At 42.4% G+C, this 15255-nt stretch overlaps 1 protein-coding gene across 1 annotated transcript in view; it reads right to left on the reverse strand.

The window, feature by feature from the left end:
• LOC144817756 (sialoadhesin-like) overlaps positions 1 to 15255 on the reverse strand; it is a 252600-nt gene that overhangs the window by 84646 nt on the left and 152699 nt on the right. Inside the window, 1 exon segment of the mRNA XM_078674542.1 lies at positions 9037 to 9306. Coding sequence (XP_078530668.1) covers positions 9037 to 9306 — 270 coding nt within the window.

Genomic DNA, 15255 nt, shown 5'->3' on the forward strand with positions numbered 1-15255 from the left:
TTCGCACCCTCATAGGCATGAAACTCAAAGCTACCCCATTGTTCTCCCAACTGACACCCACTGTTGCCTCAGCCTGGAAACACATTAGCCCGATCAGGTTAGTTCTTGACCAATTGCCAAAGGCATAAGTGTGTACAACCAAAGCCACCAGTAAAGGCAGCCGACGATAAGAGAGAAGTAAAAGGTAAAAAGGGCTTAGGATGCTAAGGATGCACAGCATACAGAAAGAGATCATTATGGCCAATAACTGTTCTATGTTTTGTCTTGGATTTTTGTATATAATACATGTACTGTCTCCCTCACCTGAGTATGTGTGTACGTAATGTATGAATCTACGTCATCCCTCTGCCTGTGTTTTTGTATTACTTAACCCCTGCTGTTCTGTGTTGTGTGCGCACTGAATGGCCCGTTATTGTACACGTTTCTCTCTCTCTCTCTCTCTCTCGCTCTCTCTCTCTCTCTCTCTCTCTCTCTCTCTCTCTCTCTCTCTCTCTCTCTCTCTCTCTCCATATCATACGTGTACCAAATGGTTCGTTTAGAGGGCGGGCGACTCTCTCTCTCTCTCTCTGAGGGTCCCCCTGTTCCCTCCTCCCTTGTGTGGTAACGTTGTGCCCCACCGGCACACACCTAATTGGGTCTCTTCGAACACAAAGGTGTTCGGCAAAATTGACAGGAACTAAAACAATTGTAACTTGCCATATTACTACCTCTCCTTTCTGCAAAACGATAGAACCCGAGTCGGTAATGAAAGAAAGGACAGGTAAGATGACTGATGTCCCCTAATCTGGCCTTTTTTGTAGGGGGACTATAACGTCAATGGTCTTCTGTTTTTCAGTTCGTTAGAAATGCAATTCCCAATGCCCAGATTGCCCCACCCCTCTGCACTTAAGTGCGGATGTCCAAAGCGTCTTCGCTTCTCCCGATTGACCCCAGCTCCCTGTCCAAAGCGTCCTCGCTTCTCCCGATTGACCCCAGCTCCATATCAGCTATCCCCGAAGCACAATTGATGACCTTGATTAACCGTCGCTCCCCAAGAAAAGCATGTTTAACATCTGCCCCCTCTCATGATGATAACGCCCCTGCTTGCAAGAGTTAACCGACCCCGAAGGGAAATGTAAGATTGTCAGTACTTGGGTTAAAAAGAAAAAGGGGCGAGTCTCTACCTAAGGACTCGATTTCGAGTTTGATATAATACACTGTTGATAGGAGTCCGACTTCTCTCCACGTACGTCACGAATGAATGCCAAATAAGCTTACGAATACAGTGGGAATGCCCTCTTACATACTCCATAAGTGATGACTTCTGACTGTGATCGATGAACATATCCCCCACCTACTTAGGAATGGGGACGGAATTGAGATGTATAGATGTCTTCTCCTGCCAGTTTTTCTAAAACTTGTTTTGTACTCATTCAAAGATACAATCACCGGAGGAGAGGAGCTGGACGTGACGCACAGCCTGGCCACAGATCATGAAGCACGTGTGACCTCAGCCAAAGGTGGAGCCGCAGAGCAACGAGATGCGGGACGAGGCACCACTCTCAAACTCGGCAGATGAAGGGATGAAGGGCTGCCTTGAAGCCCTCGATTTGCTGACCCACTCGTGCCTGAAGTCCCCGTCCCTTTTGAGCCCGACTGATGGGCCTGCCTGCTCATCATCCTTTGCTCCTTTGGTCCCTTGGTGTGTTCAAAGATCTGGTCCCACTCCGCCCTCTCTTCCCTCGATTATTCAACAACATCACCCTTTTCGCATAACTTTTGACTCAGAAAAGAAGAGCAGTATTTAGATAGAATAAGGTTTTGCCACGGAAGAAGAAAGACACGCAGGTGCCCAGCATGAGGCACCCCTAAGAAGATCAGTTAGGAAACAGGACTGTGATCTAACAGCAGAGGACTGATCGCACCCTGCAACGCGTAAGGATGAATCCGAGCTGGACCTATAGCTCCACCGCCGGTGCTCAACAGCGCCAACAAAAGAAGACGGACTCTGTTAAAAAGACATTGTGACGAAGACCCCCTTCCTGAACTTTCTACCCACCCCTTGACTAATTGCTTGTATCGAACTGAATTCCTCCCTCAATGTATTTAGTTTTCCAAAAGTCTCTTATAGCACTGACGAGACCCGAAGGTATCAGAGCACTTTTTACTGTATGTTGATGTCACCGGAGAGAAAGTCGGAACCTGATTCTATACTGTGTCGGAACCCCTTTTTCTTGATTGACCCCGACTAGGTATTATGCCGATCTCTAGACTTGTATGAATAACCCAACAAATGTAAAAACATATGTACCACATTCCGCCAATCGTATCGACTGTACAGAAATGAACTAGCTTATGTAAAAAAAGCGGCGACTGTTGAAAATAGCGATGTATATGCACATAAGCGGCGTTCATTTGTGTTCACTGTACCCCTTGTTGTATGCAGAACGGATATCGCGAAACACTGACTGTGTTATCCCCCCAGCATAGACCCATGCACACACGTACACGACAGCCATTTTAGGCACCATGGCCTCTCTGCCCGTTGGTTAAACCCCCGGCACCCCTCCCCGCGCGCACTGCTCATGCATCGGCCATAAAACCCTCTCCTTCCGCATGACTCTGTCTCTGGGAATCACACCCCGCGCCTGACCAACACCTCCTTTCCTTTCATGAATACCCCTCTTTTGATAAACCCCTCCTCTACGCTCGATTGTCCACACCGATCCTTTCCTTTTATGAATATCTCTCCTTTGATGACCCCTTCCTCTGAGCCCGATTGTCTGCAGGGACCGCTGGTCATCCCTTAGCCTGAGGATACAGTTCATTGCCCACTACTGTATGCACTCGCCCCTCTTCAAAGGAGCTACTATTGATCATGACCTCCCCACCCCCTGAGATTCGATCAGGCGCACACATTCCAAAGGAATCGGCAGAACACTCAATGCGTGACAGCCCCCTCCTATTGTATGGAGGGTAAGGGCCTCTACTGTAGCCACGTGTTGGAATGGGCCGGAACTGGGGGGGGGGGGGTTATCGGGGATGTCATCTTCATACTTCACAATGTCTTTATTGTAATAAAGAGCGTTCACATGTCTTAAACCAGTGTATAAAAGGCCAAGCCTCAGAGAGGCTAGCAGAGAGCACCTCGAGACGATACCTTGTTGTCCAATCTGATGTGTTCTGCTCCGTCGGAATAAAACTTGTTTCCTGTCTTCCTGTCTCCAGCGCCTGCCTCTTTATTTGATAACTTCGTATGGTATTAGAGGTGTTTAACGCCGGGCAAAATTACTTAAGAAACATCGACTAAATCGCCTGACCATTTTCCTAACTTTCCTCACATGGGGGAAGACTCAAATGAGATTGACACTAATCTAATCCATGGAGATATTCATAGAAAAGGCACAACGGCAGAACCTTCCCTGAGAGATATTTTAACCACCATATCAGCTCTTCATAAAGACATAAAAACAGACAGTCAACGCAATCATCTTGCTATTCAGAAATTGGAGGGAGCGGTTAAAAAAGTTGGCAATACCTGCACCGAGATCTCAGAACGGATGTCCTCGCTAGAAACCGCACCGAATATTTAGAGAAAGATGTAGCTCTTCTACAAAAGCAGGATAAAACTCAAGACGAAATCATTAGAGACTTAATGCTTAAAGTTGAGGATCAGGAGAACCGAACCAGAAGAAACAATCTCCGCTTTCTGGGTATCCCAGAATCTGTGGAGGATAATGACGTCAGAGGATATATAAGTAATCTCCTGAAAAAATCCTTCCCGGAACGAACAAAGTGGGATATGGACAAGGAAATCCTGCGAAATCCTGCGAGCACATCGCTTTCCCTTTATACAACGGAAATACACCGAGAAATCCTCTAAATTCCCAAGAGCTATCCTGGTTTGTTTCGGGAACTTTCTGCTTCGTGAGGCCATCTATGACCTGGCACGGCCTACCAGCAAGCGGGAGTATAACGGATCTCTATTCTATGTCAGACCAGACTTTGCACATCCCACTGTGGAACGAAGGTGGAGAATGCAGCAACTTTACACCCCTTTTGAAAAAATTGGTGCAACAGTGTACCTCCAGAATCCTTCTCGTCTGAAAGTAATCTTTAGAGGATCAACGCGTATCTTCAACAGTGAAATCCAAGCGGAAAGCTACCTGCAAGAACTCACTGATGCCGCTAGGAAACCAAACTGATAAAGACTATATACTATTAACTGCATATATACCTATGGTCGTTACTCGGCTATATGTTTTACTGCACAACTGTCTATGCCCACTTAACTTGTGCAATAGCATATTCTTTGTTACATACACCAGTCTTGGGCTCAATCTAGCTACTGCTGATGTGTATTTATGCCTTCTTATAGGTATGGAAATATAGCTCTCGATAGTTATTTATATATATATTTTTTTCTTTGCCAACAGGCAGGATAGGAGGCTGTGAGAGTAGTCTTCGGCGACCTGACCACCCAGATGCCCACACCTGGATCCCCTCGGATCCAGGACACCTCTATGAATGGGAGGGGGGGGAGGGCGAAGGGGTGGGGTGGACAGACAGGGTGGGATTGCGAAGGGGTGGGGTTCAAAGGGGAGGGGAGGGACAGTAGAGGCAGTCTGGCTAATATTAATAAAAGGGATACCACATGGCGAATTGCTTCTTACAGAAGATAAATTCTCGGCTGGCTACAATGAACGAACAAACCTGGAAAACTATATCTAAGACTTTACTATGTCTTCATTAAAAATGTTATCTGTTAACATCTGTGGCTTGAACGACATAAATAAACGTCAAAATGTTGCCATCTGGCTTCAATCAACTGGGGCAAACGTTGTATGCATACAAGAAACTCATATTGAGGCAGCTCAAACCCACCTTTTAAAATCACTCAGGTTTAGGCTTGTATGCGCTACCACCAAGGCGTTAGGACTAAGGGAGTTGCTATTTTGTTAAAGGGTCAGGGACAAACATTCCCGAAAAGCAAAGTTGACAAAAATGGGCAGTGGTCAATCACAATGCGACAAGATACTGAAGGGAGGAAAATGACGATCTGCACCTTTTATGGTAGCAATGAAGATGATCCCTCAAGCATCAACGAAATCTCTAATGAACTAACACACTGGCCATTACCGGTTATACTGTGTGGTGACTTTAATTTAAATTTGCCCTATGATTGGTCGTCTAAAGACCGCTGGGTATATAAGGGCCGCAAACCCAAGGTTTTTAGGGCAGTAGAAGATCTTTGCTGCATGCATGGATTGATAGATGGATGGCAATCCACCACACAACTCCCTCACGACACTGGGTATACATTCTACTCATATCCACATCACACATATGCCAGAATTGATATTTTTTTTCCTTTCTAACTCTTTAAAAAATATAAGTAAAATTAATAAACTAACCAAAATACTCTCCGATCACAATCCTTTAATGTGTATGGTGAACATAGGCACCACTGAAAAAAGAATAAGATGATGGACCTTTGAAAAAACTCTGTTACTTGACCCTATCTACTGTTCACATATGCGAGAGTGGATCCCGAATTTTATACAGGAGAATCTGGGTAGCACTGGAATAGACGTGGTCTGGGATGCGTTAAAGGCAGGGATTCGGGGGGAAACCCTACAATACTCTGTAAGATCAAATCGATTATCTCACATCAAATCTCAGACTCAACAAGAAGAACTTCGACAGGCGGAAGAGGGTCTAATTGAGGCTATCAAAACGCATGCTGGGACAGAAATAATTGAAAGAAATCAAACTCGAGTCGCAATAGCCAGGGCAGAAATTATAGATGATATCACAGCTAAAGCGGTAAAAAAAGCAACTGCTAATCGAGAGATGGTATACGAGGTAAACGAACTTGTGGGTCACCAACTAGCGGTCCGTGTGCGCCAACTAGAGACGACCAATACTATTCAGGAGATATCAGATCCAACAAAAGGTATAGTTACTAATCCCGAAGACATTAAGGAAGCCTTTTTTCAGTTTTATAGCTCATTATATACTGAGGGAAGTGAGGATAACAATACAGAAAATATAATAAATGAATATCTTAACCTACAAAACACATCAAGTTTTGATGAAACAGACCAATCGGTATTAACAGATGATCCAAACTTGGAGGAAATTCAACGAATAATCAAGAATTTACCAAAGGGAAAAGCGACAGGCTTAGATAGTCTACCTTCGGAATTTTTTTTAACCTTCCTAACCGAACTTCAACATATTATGGTGACTTTATTTGGTTATATTTTCAGAGGGGGAACCCCTCCTAAATCTTGGTCTAGTGCAAAAATTATAATATTTCCCAAGAAAAACAAACCCCCTGATCAATTAGGCTCATATAGACCAATTACCTTGATTAATGCGGATTCTAAAATTTATTCCAAACTACTAGCAAATCGCCTGGCCCCAATTATCCATTTAGTTATAGCCAATTACCAACATGGCTTTGTCCCAGGAAGATCTACAACTGATCACGTCCATAGAGTCATTACACTTTTTGATCAGTCACGAATTACAGGAGACCCTATGGCCCTCATACGTTTAGATGCGGAAAAGGCATTTGATAGGGTCTCCTGGAAATTCCTTTGGGCAGCTCTGAAAAGAGTTGGAATTCCCCCAAGTTTTAAATTGGCAATACAACAATTATATGTCAACCCGACCGCTATGGTTTCTGTCAATGGCAATCTTACCAGATCATTCAAGATATCGAGAGGGACGAGACAAGGCTGCCCCTGCTGGCCACTGCTATTCGCCCTCTATTTAGACCCCTTTCTACAAAGATTGGAAATGAATTTGGTAATAGAGCCTATTATAGCACGCGATCTCTCCACTAAAATTTTAGCCTATGCTGATGACATAGCAATCGTCACTAAGAACCCAGCACTAACTATGCTTGCTATCGTTGACGAGGCCACCAAATTTGGAGTTGTTTCCGGATACGCCCTTAATCAAGGTAAAACCCAAATTGTGATTAATGATAATTTAACTTTTGCCGACCCTAGAGTTACTCCAAACGCAACATATTTGGGGATTGCTATCACCGCCAAATTAGAAGATCTGGTAGATATTAATGTAAAACCTGTTTTAAGGACAATACAAAAGGATCTCCACCGACTAGATAACTTGCATCTTTCCCTGATTGGTAGAGTTAACGCCATTAAAATGGCGTTTTTCCCTAAATTACTGTACCTATTTAGAGCAATATGCCTAGAATTCCCGGACTCCTGTTTAAAATCAATGGAACAGACTTTCTCAAAATGTATTTGGTCATATTCTAAACCAAGACGCGCATTAAAATTCCTTACTCTACCAAAGGAACGGGGGGGGGCTTAGGTTTACCAAACTTGCGGCTTTATTATTGGGCAGCAAACATGATTAACAGTCAAGAACTTCTTCAAATAGAATTAGCGAATGTAGCATCACAGGGTGGGCAACCATCTATTTATAACCTGTTGTTAGGTGAAAAAAACTTTGGATATCTATGGCGTCATCTACATGACAGCTATCACAAAAAAGTTACATTTAAGCCGCTCCTACATTCTTTTAAAATATTGCAAAAAATAAGAAAACTAATGGATATTGGGAAAATCTCATACTATACACTCTTTAAAGATAATTTAGATCTGCCCGCTATTTTCAGGGATAGCTGTATGAAGAAATGGGAAGCAGCCGGAATTACACACTTCGGCAAACTCTGCTCTTCTTCGGGGTTTCACACATTCGAGGAACTAAGAATTAAATTTCAAATTAACAACAGAGACTTCTTCAAATACCTACAAATACGGGACTTCATAACAAAAATAAATCTTTGTGAAATCATCAGCATAAAATGTGAGATATTTGAGACACTGTCGTCCAGTAAAGTTAACACCATTAGTAAAATGTATATCCTACTAAGTAACTCGGTACCTGATGATATAGGAAAGATAGCCTCGAAATGGGAAAACAAAATTGACATATCCCGAGCTGAAATTGAAAGTACAATGGCAATGTCACAAAATTATTTACTATCAACTAAACTTCAAACACAGTTTTATAAAACCCTCTTTATGTTATATTATACTCCTGACAAAATTGCAAAATGGGGCTCGGGTAAAGGAACTCACTGTCCCCGGTGCCACTTTCCGAATGCAGACTGTATACATATTTTTGCTACCTGCGACGGTCTATCCCAATTGAAACTCGATATTGAGAGGTTTATAACAGCGGTGGTGAAAAATCCCATTACCTTGAGTAGTGAAACGATGCTTTTAGTAGCGAATGACCCAAACCGGAATCGACAAGGGGCGGAATTTATATTTATGTCAATGGCTGTTTTTAGGATGTGTATTGCATCGACCTGGTTAGATGAACTGGCACCCTCATTTCAGCAATGGCTTGCTAGACTACTAGCCACATTTAAGTTGGAAATTGCAATCTATAAAGGGAAAGGTAGAAAGAAACGCAATGCTGGTCTGAAAATCTGGGCTCCGCTACAGGAATGGTGTGATAAACAAGGCAATAATAATAATAATAACAGGGAACTCCCTCAAACCTAAATTTAGATTTATTGGTGTCACTCTTAGTGAAGTCTATATATGGGATTTAACTATTTAACCAGGTAGTAAGGAACAAAGGAACTGATAACTGCTCTTGTATTTGTATTTGAACTTGCAATGGCCTCTGTCTTCTTATTTGAAGATTTTATTTTATTTTATTTTTTTTATGCTGTGCTATTATTGTACTTGTGCCTTGCTTGATGTAGCTTGATTTATTATTTTCAAATGTCAGCTCTGTGATTGACTTTAGGGCACAGCACACAGTTATTAGACTGGGCCAAACGATGCATAATGTGGTACCCATATTGCATATCTTTCTTTTTGTATCTTTTCTTTTCCTAAAGAAGTCTGCCAGACTAAGGGGTGGGGAGGGTTAAGGGGTTACGGTGAACTCTCTCAGTGTAAATTTATGTATTCTATGATTTTATATAAAAAATCAATAAAAACCATTTAAAAAAAAAAAAGGAATTAATAAAATTAAAAATAGAAACTAACTTACAGAAGACAGTCAGCGTTCTGGCTTGTGCCACTCCAGTTCCAATAGGATTCTTGACTTCACAGTGGTATTGCCCATAGTCGGAACGAGACACACTCTGGAAGGTCACAACCTGGTCGGTGCTGAAGGCCTCCCCAACCTCATCCTTGTACCACTTGTAGCTTGTGATGCCTGGGTAGCTGCTGTTCGTGGTGCACGCCATCGAGGCGCTATCCCCTTCTTTAATGTTTACTGTGTTTGGATTGATAACAACTTCTGTGCCCTTTGGTGCATCTGGGGATGAGAAAACCATGACAAAATAGTATTAACAATCTTGAGCCCACTAGCACCAAGAAGCCTTACTTTTGGTATCACCAGCACTCTACAAATATTAAGTAAATAAATACATAAATAATGTTGGCTAAAATACCCCAAAATTACATTCTGGTGAAACTCCTTACACCATCAACATCAATTTACCAAAATGGCAGAGATAGCAGAATTAGGATGATGCACCCGCGCACCCCTGATGACATCACAGGGTTGACTCCTTCTTTCATCGTTAGCCCCTCACAAGCCTCCTATTTACTACTACTGAGCTAGGGAAGGGAAAAGTGAGGAACTACAAATAGTAAACCTGGCTCGATGAAGTTGGCAGTTTCAGATTCTGATATATAAACTTATAATGTCAATGTGTGTCTGCTAGATACAAGACCGAGACCCCATGAGGTCCCAACCGCCTTCATTGTAGAATATACACGTATATCTTTATGTGAAATCTTCTTTCTGTTTGAAGATACATTCTACCAACAGTTAAAAGGCATAGCAATGGGCGCTGTGTACGCCCCTGAGTTAGCCAATATATATGTATCCTCCTTTGAAAACGAGATTGTTCTTAATACTTCTAATCCTTTCTCAAGTAACATCATTTGTTGGCTAAGATACATAAAGACTTTTTTCTCATCTGGCGCGGTACCAACAATCAACTAGAAGCCTTCCATAGTTGGCTTAATACTAAGAATCAACATCTAAAATTCACTATGGAGTTTGATCCTTATAGGATGAATTTTCTGGATATCACAATTAAAGTAAATGATGACAACTGCCTTTATACAACGTTATACACCAAACCAACTGCCAGAAACACACTCTTAAACTATAACAGCCATCATCCTCAAGCACTGAAGGATGGTCTTCCCTTCGGGCAATTTCTGCGTGTACGTAGAAATTGCACGTTGAAAGAAGACTATTTCAGTGAAGCAAATCATTCAAAGAAAAATTGAAAGGCGCTCGGTTATCCAGGAAAATTATGGAACTGATCAATGAAACGTGCCTGGTATAATAATCGTGAAACATTGCTGACAGTAAAAGAACATCCAAATGAACCACAGTTGGTATGTGTCTCTACTTTTGGGACTCACTCAAACTCCATCAAAAAAGTAATTAATAAGCATTGGACACTTCTGAAGAGTTTCCCAGAACTAATGAATAAACTATTGTTCTCTTTCCAAAGGGGAACTAATCTTCAAGATCGTTTGGTCCATACATATGAAAAAACTGAGGCCAATATTGTAGAAAACATGAGACAGTTAACAACACTTGCTGGTCAGTATAAATGCACCAAATGTCTAGCATGTACCAAAACCTGTATAATCAATAATGTTTCCATTTCACTAAAAAAGTTCTCAAACTACAACACACCTAATGTAGTTTACTGCATTCAGTGTCCATGTGGACTCTACTATATAGGCAAAACGAAACAAGTAGTACAAAAAAACGGATTCTGCAACACCAATCTCGCATTAGATGTCATGTAGAAAATGCTCCCTCGGTAGAGCATTATCTATGAGTTGGACACTCAGAAAGAGAAATGCTGTGGTGGGTGCTAGAGGTTGTTAAACCGACCAAAAGACAACCCAATGTTGATCAAATATTGACTCTTAAGGAGAGTATGCTTATCTGTAGAACTGACAACATAAATAAAGGCTTAAATTCAGCAACTGAATGGCACACTCTGGCCTGTGTGGTGTAAAAACATTATTGTTTGTATAAACAACAATCTTGTAAATAAGATATGACTGCAAGAAAACACTGTTTAGACAAATCTAAGTTGTTTACAGACCAAGAAAGAAATAATGAGACCGTTTCTAAATATTTAAACATTTCGTGATTATCAATTTCTTTATTTGGACTTAGGATGTATATGACCATAAGGTCTTTTGTATTGTATAATGACTTCTGGTTCATTGAGTACATGTAAAACTAAGTCCAGCCACACTGTATTGACCAACTGTCGGCCAATTATAAAAACCAACAAGTGAACGCTTTCTTAAAATACCAGCCCTGCCAAGTCTCACGCATCAGGCGTTAGACTAAAGCAATTCAGTGTGATTATCCGCAACACTGCACTTAAATGCAAAGTCACGCATAAATGGCATAGCCTGCCAAGGCTGTCATGAAGATATGGCGCTCCTAATTAATTCAGCAATGCTATGTGATTTACACTAAAAACTAAAGTGTCAGCTACGCTCTGTCAGGCGTAATGTTCCAGGCAGACTTGAGGGCTGGCTTTACTGAGCTGCAGTGCTACAAAGTAACTACAGGCCAGTGGTTCCCAAACTTTTTTGACCCGTGGCTCCCTTGACCTAATTGGCAGTTGGCCGTGGCTCCCCACCATTTTTTTACCAGTGGGTGGCATTTCTTTAAAGACACAAGTGTCATGGATGGTTGGAAAATATTTTAGAAAGGCTGCTTACTGTGCCAGGAGGAATAAATGCGGCTTTGGAAGGCTTGTGGTAAATAAATAATTAATTACCGGTACTATTTTTCGGGATACAATAATAACAGATAGCTCAATAAATAAGGGTCAAGATTCGAGGTAGCTGGAGTTTACAGGCTTTAATCAGGCATAAAGGACAGGAACAGGACAGCCTGCATGGGAACGGGATGGCAGCTGCCGGGGGCAGGATCTGGGAAGGACGGTAACTTTTAATAACAGTGCACAAATATATATAGTTAAACAGAATACATTGCATTCAATTACAGTAGGCGTAGCAGTAGGCGGGGTTTGTAGCAGTCGCGAAAGATAAGGGCTGAAATGAGGTAACAAGAGGCGTGTACAGGGCGTATACATAGACATGTGATGAAAACGTAACAGAAGTGTCATGAACTGGGCGGAAACATGGAGGGGGCTACCTAAGGAGCCGGGACCTCTAACCTAGTGGTGCGCGCAAACTGGCAATGACGTGTTACCAGGGAGAAACTGGGGGCTATGACTCCTGCGCTAGAAGAGGAGACATAAGTCTGGAGTGTCAGAGCGACATGTACCTAGGCATATCTGGTATCTGGTGTTTAGAGAACATGTTGATAGAATCCAAAAGTTATCAGGGCAAAGGCTACTTGACTCTAAGACTGGTGCATACATTTATTCTTCATATATTGTGTGTGCGGGGAATATTCTATGAACATTAATACAGTATTTCTCTTACATGGAGACAGTAAGGCTAGACCATGACGGAAACTATTGATGCGATTCAGTAGCTTAGGAATGCAGAGAAGGAGAGCTGGACTGATAACTAGAATCATAACATACTCTTGGCAGACTGAGAGGCAGAGCCAGGCCGAGCCGGGCACTGCGAGGCAGGAAGTAAGTGAAGGGTCAGGGATACAGGTGGGGGCTGCATCGCTCCCCGGAGAGGGTTCAGGAGACAGGAGCTGAATCTGAGTCCGGGCCCTTTTGAGGCCTAGAAACGGGGACATTTCAATGCATTAACGTGCACACTGTAAAACGTGGCAACGTAGCTTTACATAGGCCTAATATTCGTTGTATTCACGAAGACTGGAAACTGGCATACTAGAGATGGACACAACTATAATTGCGTCTTTAATCGGACATAGGGGACACATATGCATATTAATCATGCACATATAACATAGGAGTGGGGAACACGTAGGGGCATAGAACATGGCAAAATTTACTTTTCCACATTCCCTCCTTGACCCTACGTTTCCATCAGGAAACATCAATATTCATGATACCATCTATCATTTCAGACAGCATCATTTGCTCATCTCGAATTGTCTTGGAACGGGACTTAGGACTAGGAATACAAGATGTAGCACAAATGCCGCAAATCGCAGGGCCACATTGTATACAGAGGCAGCAACTGAATATGATCATTACTGCAATACCTAGAAATGACAATACTTTCCATCCCCAGGCAGAAATAATACTCCAGAGCCAACCGGACCATGTCCAGGTGCCTGGATCTTGGTGTAACTGATGGGCAATTTTATGAAGTCTGGTTATAGCTGAATAAACAGACGGCGCGTTATTAGGAATGAAAATGCAGCAACTAGATCCGATGACTCTACAAGCCCCGCCCCTATCGGCCAGTATGACGTCAAGGACGAGACGATTTTGCAAAACGACAAATCTCATAGCAGATTGCTCTTCGGTTAAGTTACCTAGAGCAGAAGTAGTCTCATTCACTACTGCTTCAAGGGTTCTGGTTAACCTACGGATTAGCTTACTATTCTGGACAGGACCTATAAAGAAGAAGAAACCTTTATTGAAGTCTTGATATTGTTCTAGAGCAGTTTCAGTTTGATCGACAATTGGGGACTCGATCTCCCTTTTATGTCTAATGTGTACTAGATGTGTGTTCCTATGATAATCAGATGGGGCTAGAAAAACTGGTGGCAGTAGGAAGGCAATGTAACATGTACCATCCCAATCGAGGGGCAGACGAACATATGCGGTCTGACCACAAACAAAATAAGAATGACGTGAAGCTTTGAAAATAGATTTCCCACTGTCACTATACTCGACAGTAGTAGTACAATCACTATGTCCTACATGTACGGAACCATTCTTTCGGACACATAATTCGCCTTTGACTGGTAGTACTGAAATAGCAGGCAAATCTGGAGTAGTATCGGACTGAACATTCAGGACCATGAAATTCGAAGAATAATTACCTAAATCATATACTTCATTTTCTAGATCTGACCCTGTTCTATGGGAGAGACCTTGCTTGTCTGGAAAACATGTTCGATTCAGAAGGGACATATCAGTTGAGGATGACGTTAACATGGACCATGCTCCACACGAACCATTATGTGAAAATGGGTAAGGAAAGAGTGGCAGAACTCCCTTCGGTGTCTGGAAAGGGGGGAGTCGACCACACACCCAACAATTAGTGGCATTGCTGGTCTGGTGTGAATAGTGTAACATACGGATGAATGAATTATTACGCATAGCAAGACGATAGGATAGCTCGTGAGGAGGCAGATCACTAAGGGCCAGATGTAGGTAATTTTTATTTACCGACCTCTTAAATACCGAGTCATACCGACTCGGTATTTAAGAGGTCGGAAAATAAAAATACCGAGATGTAGGTAATTGCAGATGTGCAATTACCGAATCGGAAACAGTCGGTAATTTCCGATGTGGTAAATACCGACCAGTTAATGCCCATGCATTCCTATGGGCTTTGAAGCCCATAGGATTGATTGGGCATATACCGGTCGGTATTTACCACATCGGAAAATACCGACTGTCACAAGGGTGCAGGGGGTGTCACTTTGACACCCTCTGGCACCCCCAAAAGAGGCTCGGGTGCCATGTGGCAGGCATACCTGCCCTAAGGGCAGGTCTGCCTGTCATATGGCATAGGTGTGCATGCACACCAGAAACGGTATTTTACCATCAAGTAGTATTTGATGGTAAAATACCGATGTTGTACTGCTTGTGGGACTCAGAAGAGTCCCACCTACATACCAATTGTCCGGAATCAGTAATGATACCGACTCGGTATTTTACATACTCGGTAAATTTACCTATCGGTAAATTTACCGAGTCTGTAAATTACAGGGACCTACATGTCAAATTGCTTTTACCGGGTGGTAACGGCCGAATTCGGCCGTTACCACCCGGTAAAAGCCTACCTACATCTGGCCCTAAATGTGTGCTCTACTGTAGAATTAGAAAACATATGTACATGAGGAACTGGAAAACATAAATGCAATGCATAACTTGTGCAGGTAATCATAAGGCTTAGATATAGCAGAAAACATAAAATAATAATGCAACTTTTAGAGTTCTCACTAACTCTCTCTCTGTGGGGGTCTATCTTATACATGTCAGAAACCTGTCTAACCGTTTCACCCGAGGGGGACTTAGACAATTAAACTGGCTGACTTATTTTACTAGACCGGAGTTTCAACTTATACTCCTGCTGC

The sequence above is a fragment of the Lissotriton helveticus genome, chromosome 2_1 (assembly GCF_964261635.1).
Source record: "Lissotriton helveticus chromosome 2_1, aLisHel1.1, whole genome shotgun sequence".
NCBI lineage: Eukaryota > Metazoa > Chordata > Amphibia > Caudata > Salamandridae > Lissotriton > Lissotriton helveticus.